We start from the raw sequence: 21,769 nt of genomic DNA, 5'->3' as shown, positions 1-21,769 counted from the left end.
GGTATCTGAAAAATGCAAATGCAAATTCCTAAAGCTTTAGGAATTTGAGTCTTATATTTCACTAGCAATGCAGGCATTCGTGAGAAGGGTTCCTTTGGTAGAAACACAGACCTTGCTGACTTTGTGGGGTCATTACCTTGCTGTCCCCAGAAACCCAGTCATTGAGACAGTTTGGCATCAGATAGTCACAGAAAAAACATCTCAACAGTAAAATATGGATCTAGGGGACTAAATTTGCAAATTTTGAGAGCTGGCAGTGGATCTGCAGTTTAGTATGGCTTTACATCTAGCTGAAAAACTTAAATGAATATAAACATTTTCACCTACAGCAAACTAGAAATACTTTTGACTGAAAAAAATTTCTCCTTCTTTAAAATTTCAGCGAAGAAGTGTCCTTACAACATGGAGTACCAGGAGTGCAGCTCCCCCTGTGCTGACACATGCACCAATCCTGGACGATCTCAGTTTTGTGAAGAACACTGCATGGACGGTTGTTTCTGCCCCCCAGGCAAGTTCTTACCTACTCATATCTCTGATCTCAAAGAACAGCAACAGCTTACCTGTAGGATTCAGGCAGGTTCCATGGGGTATAAGCCTCCTGTATTTGCATTTTTTCACAGCTGCAAGTGACAAGCATTTGTCATGTCTCAGGTGATAAAAGTTATCTGGATGAATTGCCAATGCATGTGCAGTATTCAGAAAGTAGGAAAGCAGAAGAGCAAACAGATCAAGACCAGTCTCTCAACAAGCCACCTGTACTACAATAAGTCCCTCTTTCAAAGCAGGTGGATTTTAAGAATACAAATGTTGAATCCTTCACTGTATAAATTGGCATAGTCCCACTGTCCTCAGCATAGGTATGTCCGTTCACAACAGCTGCAGATCTGCTCTATGTAGGATTTGTAATGAATAAAAATGGTGTATAGGAAATGCCTCTTTAGTTGATCAAGATTTTGTCTTTTTTTGAATCTAGGGACTGTATTTGATGATATCAACAATTCTGGCTGCATTCCCCTTCAGCAGTGCTCCTGCGTTTACAATGGCAACACCTACGCTACAGGAGCTTCTTTTGCAGAGCAGTGCCGTTCCTGGTAACCTTTGCTACTTTTCTAACTTACTATTTCCTCTCATATGTTTAATGAGCATAATGGTTTGTTATATGCAATTGCATCATTGGTAATCGATATGTGTATTTAACTGACCGCTACAATTCCAAAACATCCCTAAGGAACATTCTTTGTTTTATTTAGCAACTGCCTTAACTAGCTTTGCACTCCAACTCAAGGTGATCAAAGCAGGGATTAACAATGTTTATGTTTCTCACCAGTCAATTAAAATGCTTCCTCTTTGTTGATTTTGTTCAAACATTTGGACTTCTCTAAGGGGAATGAAGTCGCAGTCGTTTATGTATTTGCAAATATTTATTTTTCCTGTAGAAAGCAAGGGATGACACAATACAACCTTGATTTCACAATTATTAATTCTGTGCTTGTGCACTACCACATTGCCTTAGAAAACAGATATGCTCTGCATCAGGAGTAGACATGGGGTTAGTGTTATTTCTGTTACTTTCTGATACATTTGCATAAAAAAAATAGAAGTTGATGTTAGCTGCAAAAAACAAGTAACTACTCATCCAGTACCTGTTGTTGGAGAATTCACCTCTTCAAAGAAGGAAAACACTTAAATAAGCAAAGTGAATACATACAAGAGTCGTTCCTTTTACATATGTTCACAATGTTTTGGAAAGTCTTAAACCTAGATTTACTGTGTGTCAAACTACAGCTTGAAGGGAAAAACACTAGCAAAATAGTTGAACTTAATGTCACTGTAATTCCTTTTACTCTGGACTACTGTTACTGATTTCCGCTAACTTTATTCTCTCTCTTCCAGTACCTGTAATGGAGGCCAGTGGAGTTGCCAAGACATGTCATGCCCAGGAACATGTTCAGTAGAGGGAGGTTCACACATTACCACATATGATAAAAACCATTACGATTACCATGGAGACTGCACATATGTCCTTTCTAAGGTAGGAATCAGGTATTAATAGGTCATAAAGCCTTATACATTTATAGAAAGAAAAGGTGATCTCAGTCAACGCTTTTGAAACTTACCTCTTTTGGTATACAGATGTTAACTTGCCTCTCACTTAGCCAGATGTTTACTAGAACATATAGTGCCATTCAAATGACAATCGCCAGTTAACTACTAGGATGTCATGCAACAATACACGGTGTTTACTGGGGAATTTCCAGTTCTGTGATGTAGTAATTGCTGAAGAGCATTGACTTTTTTAAGAACTTGCTTAGTCTACGTTCTTCAGTGTGATTAATCCAGCTTTCTTACTGCTGCATAACTTTTGCCGTCTTATTGTATTATATGGCATTGGAATAAATGGTACAAGTCTGAAAAATTACAATAACAGTTCTGAAAAAAATATTCTAAATTCATAAGACTAATATTTTTATTTCATTTCTGTGAAGTTCAAATATAGAAAATCAGTTCAAGTCAACTAATACATTTCATTTAGGTTTTGAACATTTTAAAACAGATTTAAAAATAAGTCAAAAGGAATATAAAAATTAAAAATTAAATTATAATAAAAATATTTAATTACAGCAACATGCAAGTGAGATGTTTTGATCTTTTAGGTGCTTCTTCTGTTTGTTCTTTCCTCTCCTTTTTCCCCATATGTACAATTCAGTAAAAAAAAAAAAAACAAACCAACCAAAACTGTAAGATACTGTTCTCCTGAAATATATTTTATCTGAAATTTTTGTCTATCATTGATACCAGCTACAGAAAAATGAGAGACACAGTAGAAATGAATCAAACAGAAGTGGGCATGAATAGAAACTCTAAATATGGATATCATCAATAAAATGCAAAACCAGATTCTAATTCTGTCATTGTTCCTAATCATTACAAAAGGCAAAACTGAAACTTAGGCTAAAGAAGGCCTGGGATTTGGGAGGGTCTGGATCTTCTCCAGAAACAGAAATATGTTTTTCAGAGTTGAGAGGAAACTTTACATGGAAAGCTTCTGTTATTGGCTTTTCATGAAATAACTCTTGGCATTTTCTTTCAGCACTGTAATGATGAAATCTTCATCATCCTGGTAGAACTGCGCAAATGTGGCCGAACAGACACTGAGACATGCTTAAAGACAGTGACCCTCAACATGAATAAAGGACAAACTGTAAGAATGTAAAATAAGCATGGGAAATTACTATTAACAATATGGGGAGCAAAGCAGCTAGGCCTTAATCAGTCAGGGAACTGCATTTCTCTCTCAAATGGTCAGCATATGCAATAAGTACATATTTTTAATCAAGTGAAAAGAAATTGATTTTGTTATGAAAATCAGATCAGGCTCAGCCCTAAATTTGGCGTTGTGAAATTTCATTAAGAAAAACATTTTACTCATAAAGCAGAAAAAAACTATTTTGTCTGCTAATTAGATGGAGAAAACACGAGCTTTTTAGTTTGAAAATACGAGTACAACAGTAAGGGTTGTAATTCATCACAAAGATGTGGCCAAAGAGACCAAGATGATGTAATTCCCTAAGGTGCTGAGAAAGTCTCTTTGAAAATAATTCTTTTGTGTCAGGGAAAATTAGTAAAGTGTACAAAGTGTAAAGAGGGAGGAGGTGAAATTTTAATTAATATCACTGGAGTCATCACCATTATTACTCTTTGGACTATAGTTATCTTTCATACTTGTTTCTCTTCCTTATCAGCTCATCGAGGTCAAACCTGATGGCCATGTGTTTGTGAACTCAATCTACACCCTGCTGCCCTTCTCAGCAGGTATTTTTTTCTTTAACATTCCATGAAAATTAAGCTCAGAACTTCAACTCTGCACCTACGTGTTTTCTTAAACAATGGAAGATAAAAGGATTGTCATTTGTTCAGAACCTGCATGTTCACAGCTCGGTTCTCTTTGGGATATTTCCTGAGTCACACAACTACTTTTGAAGTAGAAGTGGGAAGTTTGTTGTCGTAAAGGAACAGGAGACAGTACAAAGACAGACAAGAGTTCAAAAAGAAGCAAACAGCATTTACACTCCCTTGATTTGACTACTGCCAGGTTTACTTCCTTCTCACTGCCCAAAGTTGAACATAACAGATAACTTTTTACCTCTTCTATGTCTTTTTTTTTTTTAACTTACCTCCCCTGTCCTCACACTTCCTCAGAGAGAAATTTGATTTTTGCTCTCTGTCCCAATAACTAATGATTCTATGCGATGTCTCTGACCTCCATATCTGCTTAATGTCCCTCTTCAGCGGATTGAGGGCTCAAATATATGCTGTACAAGCTTAGAAACAAAACCAAGAGTATTCTTTTTAACACTCAGTGCCATACAGTTTTTCCTTCTTATTCTCTTGGAAGGAGTAATCTCTGACTGCTTAATGTTGAGACAGCAAATAAAGTTAACAACTTGGTAGCTACAAGCAAATTCTGAACTGTAAATTTTGATTTATATTTCTGATCCATTTTCATAAATATTGGCTTTATTTCACCTCACAATTTGCAACAATTACAATAGAAATTCAAGAAGAATAGTATGATGATGCACTGTTTACAGCATTCAACCTCATTCAGAAAGTGATTACTCTGTTTTTCATCTGCAGCTAATGCCACCGTGTTCAGACCTTCATCATTTTTCATCATCGTGCAGACAAAATTTGGTGTCCACCTTGAAATCCAAATCACACCCATCATGCAAGTATATGTGCGGCTGGATCCTATTTTCAAAGACCAGACCTGTGGTAAGTGAATAAATATAAGAACATCTTGCTTAATGTCTTTTGTCTAGTATGAGCAGTGTAAACGTTTTGCCGCTTTTCAACAGGTCTCTGTGGAAATTTCAATAATATCCAAACTGATGACTTCAAGGCCATAAGTGGAATAATTGAAGGAACAGCAACAGCATTTGCTAATACATGGAGAACTCAGGCTTCATGCCCCACTACCCAGCGCAGTTTTGAGAACCCCTGTGCGCTCAGCATTGAAAATGGTGCGTGCTTCTTCTTAGAATTTTTTCTAGGGTTTTTTTGCTCATCCCTAAGGAAAAAACATTTGCATCAGAAAGCAACGATAAGAGAATAAAGACTTATATACTTGGTAAATACATACATCCGAAATCAGAAACCAATATTCAAAATGAAAGCACTAGGGATAAGTAACAAAGTAAAGGAACAGTCATAGAAACATAACTGAAGGAAACTAACATCATTGAAAACACAGAGGATATCTAAGCTGAAAATTTGTTGTCCCAGGCGTGGATCGCAGGAGTTCTCTTTGGAAATCTTTTATTCATCCCCTTCAGCAAGTCCTCTTATTTGGTTTTGTAAACCTTAACCCACGAGCGAAGTGAACAAAAGACAGGAGGAGAGATTTGATGTAATTTCAGAACTGGTTCATAGACCAGGGCTGTGTGTTTATGTGAGTAGTGAAATACAGAGTATATAATGTATAAGAATGTGCATTTGTGTTGTTTGTTCTCTTCACAGAAAAATATGCTCAGCATTGGTGTGGACTACTAACAAACAGCCAAGGACCTTTTGCTGATTGTCACTATGCAGTGAATCCCTCTGTTTACCACACGGTACTTTGTTAGACTCTTTTTCCCTTTAGAAACAACGGAAATAGTTTAACAACTAGCTGCCAGAAAAGGGCTGTTCCAGACTTGTCTTCTCTTGTCTTACACAATGCCTGTATTTTCATTTCTGTACTGCAGCCCTTCCTTCCTTCAATATGCATTTCTGTTTGTGTTGTAACATTACATCCAGGTATGGACACTGGTAAAATGATGTGTCTAGACTGCGTACTGTGAATAGAGCTCTGTATGCTATTGTGCAGCACATTTGCAAATATGGTTCAGAGGAACATGAAGCTGTTAAATGTGTAAGATTCTTTAAAACCTCTATTTCCTAATAATAACTGCAGATATCGACCAAATTTACATTACCTTCATTCTCCCCTGCCAGGAAACTTAGATGAAGACTGGAAATTGATAAAGCTATGTTAGTGTTGTCTATGAGTGAGAATATCTGAAGAAAGATTAGTGCATAAAGCAGGAAAGATAACATTATTTTTTTTTTTAGATTGACAATATTCAGTACCGAGACTTTCTTTTTCTCTGCATTCTTAGAACTGCATGTTTGACACATGTAACTGTGAAAATAGCGAGGACTGTCTGTGCGCAGCCCTGTCTTCCTATGTGAGAGCTTGTGCTGCAAAAGGAATCCAGCTGAGTGGATGGAGGACTGATGTCTGCTGTAAGTGCTCTTAACTATGCCCTCTCCTAAGAACACACATCAATAAAACCTGCTGATCAGCAATTATTTTATACTAATTTCTAGACAAATATAGTAAGTGTTGAGGAAGGGATTTTGTTTAGTGCACTCCTGGAAGTAATTGTCTACTGTTCCCTTAGAATCAATCCATTGCTAGCAAGAGCGAATATGAACAGATGGGAGACATAACTTGCTTAGAAAAGACTGCTATTACGGAATTGCCTCCACCTGTTTCTGTGCAACTTTGAATTTCACTACAGCCTTATGTATCACAAGTTATTGCAGAGAAAATGTGACATATTAGAATATCAGTACTAATAAAACTAACCAGAACACTTGCAAATGAAAAGTCTCTCAAGCTGCCTGCTGGGTTCCATTGATCCACTAGGTCTGTTTTCAGGAGACATTCAGGGAAACATCTTGTCTCATACTTCAAAAGGTTTAGAAGCCTTGGCAATGAATGGCAGAGCCAAAAGGAGGTTTCTTTCTGAAACTTCATCTGAAAAAATATTTTATTCTTTGCATATATCGCTTATTCCACATGTACAGTAGCTTTTCAGGTCTAACACTGGAAGTATTTAGAAATACATTTATATGAAAGATGCAACATAGGCAGAAGAGTACAACATTGTTTACATATTATTTCTACTGCCTGTGGTTTCTCTTTTCACACCAGAAATTACCATCTGGAATTAACAAACCTATTCTATTTTTCTCTCTCAAGCAAAATACACCACCTCATGTCCCAAATCCCTAAGCTACAGCTATACCATCTCTTCCTGTCAACCCACTTGTCGGTCTCTGAGTGAGCCTGATGTCACTTGCAACATTAAGTTTGTCCCAGTTGATGGCTGCACCTGCGTAAATGGAACCTACATGGATGAGAGTGGCAAATGTGTGCCTGCTAATGAATGTCCCTGCTACTACAGAGGATCTCCCATACCATTTGGAGAAGTTGTCCATGAAAATGGGCTTGTATGGTAAGTGAATCATTTGGAAATCACTCTAGCAATAGTATATTTAGTTTCTCATTAAAATATGCTACATTTAAACTGGTCTCACCCTGCCATGCCCGAATTTCAAAACAATGCTTTCTCATTTTTTCAACTATATTTTCAACTTTTAAGAATGGTACGTATTCCCCTGAGCTGGAAGACAGGGATGGGGAGCAGAATGAAACACCTATAATCCATAGTGAGCTGCTACACCCCTTAGACACACACAAATCTATGGGGCAAGATGGAACCTTCCCACGGGTACCGAGGAGCTGGAAGAAGTGCTCACCAAGCCACTTCCCATCATTATCAGCAATCCTGCTTAACCAGGGAGGTCCCAGTTGACTGGAGGTTGGCTAATGTGATGCCTACCTACAAAAAGGGCCAGAAGGAGGATCCAGGGAACTACACACCTGTCAGTCTGACCTCGGTGCCAGGGAAGGTTATGGAGCAGAACATCTTGAGTGCCATCACGCAGCACATACAGGACAACCAGGTGATCAGGCCCAGTCAGCATGGGTTTAGGAAAGGCAGTCCTGCTTCACTAACCTGATCTCCTTCTATGACAAGGTGACCTGCATAGTGGATGAGGGAAAGGCTGTGGATGTTGTCTAGCTGGACTTAAAAAAAGCCTTTGACACCATTTCCCACCGCATTCTCCTGGAGAAACTGGCTGCTCATGGCTTGGATGGGTGTATGCTTCACTGGGTGAAAAACTGTCTGGATGGCTGGAACCAAAGAGTTGTGGTGAATGGAATTAAATCCAGGTGATGGCCACTCACAAGTGGTGTTCCCCAGGGCTCAGTATTGAGGACAGTTCTCTTTAATCCCTTTGCCAATGATCTGGATGAGGGGAGTGCACCCTCAATAAGTTTGCAGATAACACCAAGTTGGGAGGGAGTGTTCATCTGCCTGAGGGTAGGAAGGCTCTATAGACGGATCTGGACAGGTTGGATCAATGGGCCGAGGCCAGTTGTATGAGATTACACAAGGCTAAGTGCTGGGTCCTGCACTCGGGTCACAACAACCCCATGCAACACTACAGTCTTGGGGAAGAGTGGCTGGAATCATAGAATCATAGAATGGCTTGAGTTGGAAGGGACCTTAAAGATCATCTATTTCCAACCCTCACTGCCATGGGCAGGGACACCTCCCATGAGACCAGGTTGCTCAAAGCCCCTTCCAACCTGGCCTTGAACATTTCCAGGGATGGGGCATCCACAACTTCTCTGGGCAACCTGTTCCAGTGCCTCACCACCTTCACAGTAAAGAATTTCTTCCTAATATCTAATCTAAATCTACCCTTTTTCAATTTAAAACTGTTACCCCTCATCCTATTTCTACACTCCCTGATAAAGAGCTCCCCAGTGAAAAAGGACCTGGGGGTGCTGGCCGGCAGCCAGCTGAATGTGAGTCAGCAGTGTGCCCAGGTGGCCAAGAAGGCCAACAGCATCCTGGCCTGTATCAGGAATAGTGTGGATAGTGTGTCCAGCAGGTCTAGGGAAGTGATTGTCCCACTGTAATTAACACCGGTGAGGCTACATCTTGAATACCGTATGCAGTCTTGTGCCCCTCACTACAAGAAAGACATTGAGGTGCCGGAGTGTGTCCAAAGAATAACAACAAAGCTGGCAAAGGGTCTAGAGCACAAGTCTTATGAGGAGCAGCTGAGGGAACTAGGTTTGTTTAGCCTGGAGAAAAGGAGGCTCAGGGGAGACCTTATCGCTCTCTACAACTACCTGAAAGGAGGTTGTAGTGAGGTGGGGGTCGGTATCTTCTCCCTAGTAACAAGGGATAGGCCAGGAGGAAACAGCCTCAAGTTGCACCAAATTTCAATTGGATATTAGGAAAAATTTCTTCACAGAAAGGGCTGTCAACCATTGGAACAGGCTGCCCAGGGAAGTGGTTTGAGTCCCCATCCCTGGAGGTATTTAAAAGCTGTGTAGATGTGGTGCTGAGGGAGATGGTTTAGTGGTGGGCTCAGCAGTGTTAGGTTTACAGTTTGACTTGATGATCTTAAGGGTCTTTTCCAACCTACATGATTCTATGATTCTAAGATATTTCCAGACTGCTATAGCAATTGTATTTAGGTGCATTTTCTATTTAATTCAATGATTTTTCAAGCATAAAATTATGACAACACCAGCAAGGAGAGATCTTATGAGAAAGCAGACAACAAGCAGAGATATACCCTCATTTCAACCTATGATTTTTCCTGTTTAGCAGTAATGGATATCATATGAAAGCCACACTGGTAGTGGTATTGAGGGAAATTCTTTCCTGAGACTGCAAAACAACATTCTGGAATTCCTTCAAAAATTCTGAAACTTGACAAGAGAGAAGTAGCTCTCAGTTGCAGTACATTGTCTGAGAGGGGAAACAAATATATTTTTCCATCTCTTATAGCACTTGCACTCAGGGAAGACTGAATTGTATTGGAGCACCCAGTCCAACTCCAGGTAAAAAAAATCTTCCACTTATCTTTTTCTCTGTGCCAGGTTTTGGACAGAAATAGTTAATAGAATTGACTTTTCTTAATGGATTTTTAAATAATAGAATTATTTCTCATTTAGTTATAGTGCAACAATTATCATGAAAGGCAGGAGTGAACCTGAATTCATTATAAGACCTCTTTTTCATAGAGATTTTTTTTCTCAAATACTGAGGCAAGGGGTGTGTTTGGGAATTCAGTGCTATGAAGTTAATCTATGTAGCAGATCGAATAGGGACTAATAATATGCAATTTCCAAGAAATTTCTAGGTAGTTGTAATGGTCACAACTGTGGGATAAACCATGTGCCGTTTCTTACCGCTCTCCCTTCTTTCCTTCCTCTAGTCTGTGAATCTCCTATGGTCTACTTCGATTGTAGGAATGTCACTGCAGGAACAACTGGAGCAGAATGTCAACAAAGTTGCCAGACACTGGATATACAGTGTGTAAGTATGTCATGGCTGGATGAAATGGTGCTTCCAGGTTTTGTTTGTGTTCTTGGTGATAAAGTAATTGATCTATCTGATCTCCAAATCTACAACACAGGTACTTTGTTCTTGTAGCAAAAGCCTAAAACCATGATATGAAGCATTAACAATGGGACCTTTAGACCAAAATATAATAAAGTAACATCCAATTTAATTCATAAGATTAGTCTCAGATTTCTTCAGCTACTGCAGGTAATAGTAATTAGTAGTGAAAATATACAAGGCTCTGCCACACGTTTTACTTCTTTAGGAGAAAATTACTGGCTACAAACTGGCTAGGAGGAATCATTCTTTCTCATACCATGATGCAGTTGTGAACTTCTTGCACATCTACTTACATTACTCCACCTAGGTGGATAGTAGCCACATGCCATTTCATGAATAACTACCATATGAGATAAACAGATTCCAGTGTAACTCAACCAAACTCAAAAAAATATTACTTGTTTTCTTTTTAAAGCTCCATTCAACGACAAATTACCCACTCCAAAATGCAAGGCTTCTTCAGCTAACACAGAGTGACACTTAAGATTAATGTAGTTCAAATTTCACAGGCTCCAGCAGAGCAATCAGGATTCACGTACATAAAACATTTAACAGATTTATATTCTATTAAATCAATAGCTAATAACTTCCTTTTTATTCCATGTCCATATTCCACTTATGTCCTATAAGTACTTCGTAGTCTTCCCCCATTTAAGCTGGGCAGCAATAAGACCATATAAAGACATTTTATGAGAATTTAATCTTCCTTTTTCCATTGTGATTATTTCATTATGAAATTACCTTTTCCTCTTGACTTTTCCAGTATAGCACACAATGTGTATCTGGTTGCGTTTGCCCAGCTGGGCTTGTGTTAGATGGGAATGGTGGTTGTATTCCTGAAGAGGAATGTCCGTGTATTCACAATGAAGCCACGTATCAGCCTGGGGAAAAGATCAACGTTGACTGTAACACCTGGTAAATACTTCCTTGGAAGCAGCATTCCTGGTTCCATCACTTGCCTTTCTGAAGATCTTAAATAGTACAGCAGTGAGGAAAGATTTTGATTGCACATTTCATCAACTGATGGATCTTTTAGTTTAGGTTAAACAGTATGAGCAGGTTTCCTTCTGATGCAGGCAGATGGCCAAAGCACAGAATGGGAGGAAATCTTTGGGACTACAGTGTTCATTAAATATTATCATATTTTGTAGTTAATGCATTCAGAGTAGCAGAACAGAACTTTGCTTTAATTCTTTACATTAAAAATGTAAAAGACTATTTTAACTCCAGAATTACTATAACATTTACCAGGGATGAGTTGCCAAACAAATACTAAGTTGTTGGGATATTGCCTACGTGAAACAGTGAGTTGTTTTATTATTAAAATGTTTTATTCTCATTCCTAGTGTATGCAAGAATAGGAAGTGGGAATGCACCGAAGATGAATGTCTGGGCACTTGTGCTGTTTATGGAGATGGTCATTATAATACCTTTGACGACAAAAGATTCAGCTTCAATGGAAACTGTGAATATACACTAGTCCAGGTACTGGGAATTAGCAATAGTAAATAAGACATAACCTTGGTCACGTCTACAAAAATAAAATATATTTTTAAATGTTATTCTGTACCCAGGACCAGTGTGGGACAGCCAATGGGACCTTCAGGGTTGTCACTGAAAATATTCCCTGTGGCAACACTGGGACAACTTGCTCAAAATCCATCAAAGTTTTCTTAGAGGTAAGAAGGCATATAGACCAGTTTTGTTCTGTATCTGTTTAGGGGCTTGGGACAAGCCTAGATATCCGTTGCTTCAAGGAAGTTAGAAAAATATTTTAAAAAGCAAATAAACTTGTAAATTAAGCTTAAATCAGATTCAAGCGAAATAATTGCTAGAGTTTCCTAGCTTTCTATCTTTTCCATTTTCCACCCTATCTTATACCACTCTTGGGCAAACTACAGATCTACAGGAAAATTGTCTTTAGCAGAAATTTAGCCTATCGAGTCAGATTATTTTGTTCTGTGCAAGGTAGTTCCTCCATGACTACCAAAACACCCTTTTTTGACCTATGCCATTTAAAACACCTTTTTATCACAGTTTCAGGAACCTGAGATTTGAACTATATAGTTTTGATTTACCACATTTGGATTATTTGTTTTCATTACATAAGCTATTTGTAGTACTCTTAAAAGCAGAAAAAGGTGTTTAAGAGCACAGTTGCAGCTATTGGGTTCATTTCTAATCACCTTTTCCTCCTGTTTCAGAGCTATGAACTGATACTTGGTGAGGAGCGTGTCAGTGTCATAAAGAGAGGACAAAATGCTGAGGTGCCATACACAGTCCGCTATATGGGTATGTACTTGGTAATTGAGACCACAAGCGGACTGATCCTCATGTGGGACAAGAAAACCAGCATCTTCATGAAGCTCAGCCCTGATTTTAAGGTACAAAACTAGCAGTTAAATGGCAATTTACAATCCACACTTGGACTGGGTGTGAATTTTATTGAGACCCTGCCAAGATCCCAAACAAGTGGGATGTCTCTAGCATTCCTGTCAGACATCCCATGTTGTTTTTCACTCCTCTGGTGCCTCAGGAAGCCATGCCATCATCCTGCTGCTGTTCTGACCTCTGGAGGCAGCTTTCAGTGCCTATTTGGTCTCACAGAACTTGAGTTGGCCAACCACTTTTTTGGACTTTGTTAAAATTACCCACTGAACCTTGGTAAAGGTTATCAGAGATTATTAAAATTACATAGCTACGTGTGTAGAAATCACTTGAGTAGTCTTGATCTTGAAAGTAATCCCTTATTTCCGGTTCTCATTGACACACAAATTCTCATCCTTCAAGAACAAGGAAGTGAAATATTATGAGTGAAAGCCTCTTGTAAAATGCTAATGTGTATTTTTCAAGCATATATCTATACAGGTGATAAGGAAAATGTATTCCTATTGTCATACTCCTCCTAATTTATGATATATAAATACTAAAAACTGTAGTAAATGAAGAATTTGCTACCTTATTGTACACTGCAGTGATGTTTCAATTAGGTATATAAATTAAGTGTAATTTAGTACTAGATACACAAATTTATTTCAGTATCATGCATTCTTTTGCTTCCTCACCCACTGGCGCTTTACAAAAATAGTAGCAATATGGAAAGTATGCATCTTAGATTCATAGAGAAAGCATAGCACCTATTGTAGCCTATCACAGTTTCACAGATCCATAAATTTAGAATGAGGGATATTTCTGCATGTGCAAGGAAAATGACATTTCTTTTTTACACGTGTGAGCAGACATAACAGTAAAGACTCAATGAGCAGACTATGTGGCTGGACTGATAGTATTTATGACAGCTTTGTAAGGCTGGTTTTCATACGTACATCTATTGTATTAAACAAGGCTTAAATGAAAAGCTTAGTTGGCTAACTGTTAGTCCTTATTTCCTTGTTAAAGCCACACCTCAAAGACAGAAGGTTACAATGACAAAGATGGTTTTATTGTTCATATTTAAAAGAAGAAAAGTCAACAGCAGTATCCTTCTAGCCATAGTGGTCATGTTCTGTTGCTGAGGAAACAAAGGATGAAGATGTTCAGGAATGTTAGAATGGAATGGCACTGTTCTAAGCGCTGAATTTCAAGTATTCTTTCAGTCTTAGATGTTGTTTCAAGTTTTCTCACATCCATTATTTTTCTACTTACTTCCTTTTGCAGGGCCAGATATGTGGCCTCTGTGGAAATTATGATGGCAACAGCATCAATGACTTTACTACGAGGACTCAGTCTGTGGTACAGAATGTCCTAGAGTTTGGAAACAGCTGGAAAGTATCCTCTACCTGTCCTGATGCTTCTAGCATAAAGGACCCGTGTTCTACCAACCCTTATCGAAAGTCCTGGTCAGAGAAGCAGTGTAGCATCATCAACAGTAACGTCTTTGCTGCCTGTCACTCTCAGGTATTACCAGGGCAGAAGTTTACTGTGTGAAGACTAGGTCTGTGTATTATTGAAGCTGCTATCCTCGTATGTTTTAACATGCATGCCTAATTCATTAGCATGTTTCACTTTGAGTTGTGTCAGGAAAACTTCAATCTGAATCCCACTCAACAGGACAGATTTATAGTCACTACCTATAAGAAATAAAAGGACATTTAATTCATAAGAAATATTGACCGATTACAAAAGAATAATATTTTCATAATTACTATGTATTTTCTTGTATTGTTACTTGAATGAAAATTCTCATATACTATGTACAGAGCACAAGCTCAATGAAATACTAACATAGTAATGAAATATCAGCATAGCCATTATCTGACACTAAGTAGATACCAAACAATGCAGGGTGACTCTGTGCTCTTCCCATTATCTTAGTTCTTGCCACTGGCAGAGATCTTCAAGTGCAGTTGCCTAACATTGCTTGGAAACACAAATCTGATTTTCCACTAGAACACAAGTCTAGGTGTCTAAAAATCTGCCAATACGTGATTTGGATGTATCACTTGTCATCATCTCTATTTTTTAACAGCGTATACAAACAAAAGAAAAAGAAATTACCGATGTAGGCCTTTCTTCTGAGATATTATCATTTTAAGAAAATTATCCTAGCAAAGCTAAGAAAATATTTAGAAGGCAGGATGAACAGTATTACATTTCTTCTTAATAACAGGTTGAACCAGCAGAATATTACCAAGCATGTGTGACAGATGCTTGTGCATGTGACACTGGAGGAGACTGTGATTGCTTTTGTACAGCAGTAGCTGCCTATGCTCAAGCATGTAGTGAAGTTGGTGTCTGCATAGCCTGGAGGACCCCATCAATCTGTCGTGAGTATTATGTCATAAACACTTCTGAGAGTCTAGTTAAATGTACAATGCCTTGCTGATGTTCTTGAACGCACACTCCAGGTATCTTATGTATGTGCATTATCATCTCACCACGTAGACTTTTCACTCTAAGCTGTTTTGATGGTGACACGATTTCACCTATTCATTCACTGTTTTCAAGACTGTTCAAGAAGCATTGCAGGGATACAATGAACAGACATGAGTCAAAAAAGCTCTTTTTTTTTTTTTTTTTTTTCCTGAACATGTCCAAATTTCTGTTTCTCCTTAGCACTGTTCTGTGATTACTACAACCAACAAGGGGAATGTGAATGGCACTATAAGCCTTGTGGAGCCTCCTGTATGAAGACCTGTAGGAACCCAAGTGGAAAATGCCTCCATAACCTGCCAGGTTTAGAAGGTAAAAAGAGCTGCAAGTACCTTTAAGTGTGTACATTTTATCATATTTTTAATGCTCTTAATGGAGTGTATTTCCCCCATCAGTTGCATTTGCACCATTCAGCTCTCTTCATCATCATTATATCCACATGACTGGAGTCAAGAGTATGGAAATGGGAGTTAAAAACATCTCTAGGACTAAGTCCTTGTGGGTGGGCTCTGCTGATGCTAGTATTCTGCATTGCTTCCTAGAATTATTGGAAAAAAATTAAATAGTAGAAGTTATGACTGGCTATTAAAAAGAAGAATTGCAAAAACATTCTGCACAAATAAAACTTTTACTGAGTGTACCTCATTCTCACCTTTTCTACCTTTTATATGCCCTTTTCCTCCCTTCAGGCTGCTACCCCAACTGCCCACCAGACAAGCCATATTTTCATGAGGATCAGATGAAGTGCGTCAATCTCTGTGACTGTTATGATAATGAAGATGGAAAGATATACAGACGAGATGAATGTAATTTATGGTAAGACTTAACACACCAGCCTAATTGTGTACGAGGAAAAATGATCAAAACAGCAGTGGGAAATTGCATGTCCCTATTCCATGACAGAAACAGTTTATGCTGCCTGTCTAAAAATAATGCCTTACTATTTAATGACAGTGGTTTTACTACATTAGTAGTAAGAAGTTCTTAAGTAAGTGATTTAATATTCCATTGAATTTGTTCCTGATTATGTTGTAAGCCCTCAGCATAAAGATACAACAAAACCAGTAAGTCCTTTATGACCAGGCTTTCTCTATTTCCCATTCCTATGGCAGGAAAAATATTGTTCCAGGAGTATACGTATCTAATAGGGTCTGCTTCCAAGGATTTTGTTACATTCTTATACTGCTTGTAGTATTTAAACTCTTTCCATTTGAAGCCTGCTTTTTAGTACAAAACAATTGCAAGTGCAAGGAAAGTGATAACAAGAAAGAAAGAAAGTCTTCCTTAAGACTTCTACCTGTAGCTTTGCGTAATATTTAGCTTCACTTCTATTTATAAGTTTGGGTTTAATATAAAGAAAGATTTTGGAAAACAATGGCAAAAAAGAAGCCAACATGAACTGGACAGTCAAGGAATAAACACAAATAAAGTGTCCTGTCTTTTGATGCTAGTATCTGGCAGAAAGATGACCAATAAAATTACCTTATAATTAAAAAAAAATGTGTTTTTTAATGTGTTTTATTTCAGTGAATGCACATCAGAAGGTTTACAGTGCAAGTTTGATGATAAAGGTAAGACAGCTAAGAAGAATAACTAACAAAATGAAATATTGGATATTATCTTTTCATAGATGCTTGACAATAAACTTCTTCTGAATTACAGCATGCCACTGCATTTACGAAGGGAACAGCTATAAATATGGTGAACTCATCTACAACACCACAGATGGAACTGGATGGTGTTTCAGTGCAACATGTGACGTCAATGGAACAATACACAGGAATATCTTTAAATGTGGCATCTTAACAACAACCACCACATTTATGTTTTCTACAACTCAGCCCACAACTACTGCTTCAGGTACGCTTGAATACTCTTTAAAATAACTGAAAAACCTCTGGAAGGGACTGAAAATTACCTGAAAGGAAGGGTCTTTTCATCAGTTAATGGCATATAATTTTACTTGAAACTTTTGACTTCTGCTGGAGCCACCAATTCATCTGGCAGCTTCAGTTGCTAAAGACCATAATCAAGCATGTAGAAATGCGTACAGCATTTCTTACAAACTCACTTTTTTTTTTCACCAAGGTTTCACCATGGCTTTTACAGGGGAAGAAAATAATACAACTTACTAATCATTGCAACTTGAGAATCCCCCCATTTTCTTGCAAACAAAACCCAATTGTTCTAGACCAATGTCTGAAAACACAAAAGACAGTTACTGCCATTTTAAAAATTACTGACCACATTTGTGCAAACTGAAGATAGAAATCTAGTTTGAGGTAATGCTCAATCTAGAGCACTATTTCCAACCAATCTTTGGAACTTTTCCGAATTGTATTTAGTTACCAAATCAACAGTTTCCTTCTACTCCTGCAGTAATCTTCTACATTATTCCTGCAGTTAACTCATTATAGTGATTATGTAATTCTAAGAAATTGTGAGAAATATTTCCACAAAATTATACAATACTACAGTAAGAACTAAACATTCAACTTTAAGTCTTCTATTAACTAACATTCATATGAAGAAAGTGGTATATATTCCACATTTTATCTCCATAATGCTAAGAATATGAAAAGAAATCTTATTAAAAGAAGTAGAAAATACTTGTTAGATTATATATTCATATATATTGCACATGTGTATTCTATATTATAATGTATTATATCTAAAATACATACGTGTTAAATATATATTTCCTATTTTATATTTATAAATTTATTACACATTACAATATTAAAATAAGCAGAAAAGTAATTAACCTGTAAAAATATTTTAAAGGCTGTGTGGTTATGCAGTTAAGTGTAAGTAAGTACAGAGATAATACCAAGGAGAATAAAACCTCCTCTTACTTATACCATAGCAATCGTCAGATTATCCTGTGTATTGACATTCCACACGAAGGATAACATATTAGCTATATTTAACTACGATTTTTTTAAATAAATGTCACATAAAATACCACTAGAAAAATAATACATAAAATATAAAATAATATAATACTTGGAAAATAATACTTAGGGATGAAATTCAAGACTGTCAAGCAAGTTAATTAAAAATAAAATACTACTTTAAAATATACAATATTACATACAACATTAAAATGTATGGAAGATGAATAATTTTTAATGGCACTTCCTTTAATAAGAACAGATAAGACTTATATTTCCTCCTTTTACTTGCAGAAATGACAACTGCAACGCCAGTGACAACTGTATGTGTGAAGAATGTATGTGCATGGACAGAATGGTATGATTCCACAGAGCCTGAAAACAAAGAGGACAGTGGAGATTATGAAACATTTGAAAAACTCAGAGATAAAGGATACAGCGTGTGTGAAAACCCTAACGGTATTCAGTGCAGAGCCAAAGAACACCCAGATACAGAAATAAACAATCTTAACCAAACGGTAGAATGTAGTCAAAGCAGAGGATTAATATGCAATAACACAGACCAACAATCTAAGCGCTGCTATAACTATGAAATCAGAATATCATGCTGCAGCTACAAACCATGTTCAGAAATACAAACTACAACACCAGGAACCACAGAAGCGTTCACAACAACTACTGCTATAAAACCAACATCTACAATAGGGACAAGGATAAAACCAACAACGCAAAAACAAACTGAAGCACAAAAAACCGGAGTAACTACAAGGTCACCAAAAGACACAGAAAGCCCGACTCCTCTAACTGAAACTTCAGTTACAGCGAAGACATCACCAGTCTCAACAACAGGTTACCAGACCACATCAACTCCAGCAGAAATCACCACCATGACAACCCAGGCACCAGCATCACCCACTACTGCCTCCACCCACGCTCGGTCAGCAACGACAACCACCGCTGGCACCACGTTTGTACCCAGGACCACTGCCCCGCCAACACAAGGCACAACCACCATCCTACCCACACCAGCAGTGCCCACCTCATCCAGTAGCACCTCCAGAACCACTACAGAAACCACCACAGCATCCACAGCCACCTCTCCTCCAGCAGAAACCTCCACTGTGGCAACGCAGCCTCCAACGCCAACCACTACCACTTCCACTGGCCCCAAACCAAAAATAGAAACCACTGCTGGCACCACCATTGCCCCCACTACCACTGCCCCACCAACACAAGGCATAACCATCATCACTACCACCAGCAGCGCCAGCACTGCCAAGACTTCTCCAGCTGCGACACCAGTAACGACCACCATCCCACCCACACCGGCAGTGCCCACCTCATCCAGTAGCACTGCCAGCACCTCCAGAACCACTGCAGAAACCACCACAGCATCCACACCCACCTCTCCTCCAGCAGAAACCTCCACTGTGGCAACACAGCCTCCAACGTCAACCACTACCACCTCCACTGGCCCCAAACCAAAAACAGAAACCACCGTTGCCCCCACTACCACTGCCCCACCAACAAAAGGCACAACCATCATCACTACCACCAGCAGCGCCAGCACTGCCAAGACTTCTCCAGCTCCGACACCAGTAACGACCACCATCCCACCCACACCGGCAGTGCCCACCTCATCCAGTAGCACTGCCAGCACCTCCAGAACCACTGCAGAAACCACCACAGCATCCACACCCACCTCTCCTCCAGCAGAAACCTCCACTGTGGCAACACAGCCTCCAACATCAACCACTACCACTTCCACTGGCCCCAAACCAAAAATAGAAACCACTGCTGGCACCACCGTTGCCCCCACTACCACTGCCCCACCAACAAAAGGCACAACCATCATCCCATCCACACCAGCAGTGCCCACCTCATCCAGCAACACTGCCAGCACCTCCAAGACCACAAACAGCTGCCAGCAGCAGTGTGCCTGGACGCAGTGGTTTGATGTGGATTCCCCTAGCCCTGGTAGTGAAAATGGAGACATAGAGACATTTGCAAAAATACGAGCCGCTGGGTATGTACTGTGCGACAAGCCACAAGACATCAAGTGCCGCGCTAAAGATTACCCTGATAGGAGTCTGGACAAACTGGGACAGGTATTTGACTGCAGCCTTGAAACTGGTCTTGTGTGCAGAAATAAGGATCAGATCAGAAAGTACCCCATGTGCTTTGACTACGAGGTCAAGGTACTGTGCTGTGACTGTCACACAACATCAGCACCCACAAGAACCACTGCAGGCTACACCACCACAGCTTCTACTGAAGCAACCTCCATTCTGCCAACACAGCCTCCAAAGTCAACCACTACCACCTCCACTGGCCCCAAACCAAAAACAGAAACCACCGTTGCCCCCACTACCACTGCCCCACCAACAAAAGGCACAACCATCATCACTACCACCAGCAGCGCCAGCACTGCCAAGACTTCTCCAGCTCCAACAGAAGTAACAACTACCATCCCACCCACACCGGCAGTGCCCACCTCATCCAGTAGCACTGCCAGCACCACCAGAACCACTGCAGAAACCACCACAGCATCCACACCCACCTCTCCTCCAGCAGAAACCTCCACTGTGGCAACACAGCCTCCAACGTCAACCACTACCACCTCCACTGGCCCCAAACCAAAAATAGAAACCACTGCTGGCACCACTGTTGCCCCCACTACCACTGCCCCACCAACAAAAGGCACAACCATCATCACTACCACCAGCAGCGCCAGCACTGCCAAGACTTCTCCAGCTCCAACAGAAGTAACAGCTACCATCCCACCCACACCAGCAGTGCCCACCTCATCCAGTAGCACTGCCAGCACCTCCAGAACCACTGCAGAAACCACCACAGCATCCACACCCACCTCTCCTCCAGCAGAAACCTCCACTGTGGCAACACAGCCTCCAACGTCAACCACTACCACCTCCACTGGCCCCAAACCACAAATAGAAACCACTGCTGGCACCACCGTTGCCCCCACTACCACTGCCCCACCAACAAAAGGCACAACCATCATCACTACCACCAGCAGCGCCAGCACTGCCAAGACTTCTCCAGCTCCAACAGAAGTAACAACTACCATCCCACCCACACCAGCAGTGCCCACCTCATCCAGTAGCACTGCCAGCACCTCCAGAACCACTGCAGAAACCACCACAGCATCCACACCCACCTCTCCTCCAGCAGAAACCTCCACTGTGGCAACACAGCCTCCAAAGTCAACCACTACCACTTCCACTGGCCCCAAACCAAAAATAGAAACCACTGCTGGCACCACCGTTGCCCCCACTACCACTGCCCCACCAACAAAAGGCACAACCATCATCACTACCACCAGCAGCGCCAGCACTGCCAAGACTTCTCCAGCTCCAACAGAAGTAACAACTACCATCCCACCCACACCGGCAGTGCCCACCTCATCCAGTAGCACTGCCAGCACCTCCAGAACCACTGCAGAAACCACCACAGCATCCACACCCACCTCTCCTCCAGCAGAAACCTCCACTGTGGCAACACAGCCTCCAACGTCAACCACTACCACCTCCACTGGCCCCAAACCACAAATAGAAACCACTGCTGGCACCACCGTTGCCCCCACTACCACTGCCCCACCAACAAAAGGCACAACCATCATCACTACCACCAGCAGCGCCAGCACTGCCAAGACTTCTC

The 21,769-nt window shown here is 40.0% G+C and overlaps 1 protein-coding gene across 1 annotated transcript in view; it reads left to right on the top strand.

Moving 5' to 3' along the window:
• LOC134514222 (mucin-2-like) overlaps window positions 1-21,769 on the top strand; it is a 41,243-nt gene that overhangs the window by 8,748 nt on the left and 10,726 nt on the right. Inside the window, exons 8-30 of the mRNA XM_063331706.1 lie at window positions 383-508; window positions 974-1,091; window positions 1,894-2,032; window positions 3,092-3,202; window positions 3,744-3,813; window positions 4,639-4,776; window positions 4,860-5,024; window positions 5,521-5,615; window positions 6,162-6,288; window positions 7,031-7,286; window positions 9,708-9,760; window positions 10,138-10,238; window positions 11,089-11,240; window positions 11,672-11,810; window positions 11,900-12,004; window positions 12,530-12,709; window positions 13,983-14,222; window positions 14,935-15,091; window positions 15,381-15,509; window positions 15,887-16,013; window positions 16,725-16,768; window positions 16,860-17,057; window positions 18,386-20,593. Of these exons, the coding sequence (XP_063187776.1) occupies window positions 383-508; window positions 974-1,091; window positions 1,894-2,032; window positions 3,092-3,202; window positions 3,744-3,813; window positions 4,639-4,776; window positions 4,860-5,024; window positions 5,521-5,615; window positions 6,162-6,288; window positions 7,031-7,286; window positions 9,708-9,760; window positions 10,138-10,238; window positions 11,089-11,240; window positions 11,672-11,810; window positions 11,900-12,004; window positions 12,530-12,709; window positions 13,983-14,222; window positions 14,935-15,091; window positions 15,381-15,509; window positions 15,887-16,013; window positions 16,725-16,768; window positions 16,860-17,057; window positions 18,386-20,593 (5,178 nt within the window). The remainder of the gene's footprint in view (window positions 1-382; window positions 509-973; window positions 1,092-1,893; window positions 2,033-3,091; window positions 3,203-3,743; window positions 3,814-4,638; window positions 4,777-4,859; window positions 5,025-5,520; window positions 5,616-6,161; window positions 6,289-7,030; window positions 7,287-9,707; window positions 9,761-10,137; window positions 10,239-11,088; window positions 11,241-11,671; window positions 11,811-11,899; window positions 12,005-12,529; window positions 12,710-13,982; window positions 14,223-14,934; window positions 15,092-15,380; window positions 15,510-15,886; window positions 16,014-16,724; window positions 16,769-16,859; window positions 17,058-18,385; window positions 20,594-21,769) is intronic.

This window comes from Chroicocephalus ridibundus, chromosome 4 (assembly GCF_963924245.1).
Source record: "Chroicocephalus ridibundus chromosome 4, bChrRid1.1, whole genome shotgun sequence".
Lineage (NCBI taxonomy): Eukaryota > Metazoa > Chordata > Aves > Charadriiformes > Laridae > Chroicocephalus > Chroicocephalus ridibundus.
The sequence above is the reverse complement of the archived record's forward strand: the minus strand, read 5'-3'. Positions and strand labels throughout refer to the sequence as shown.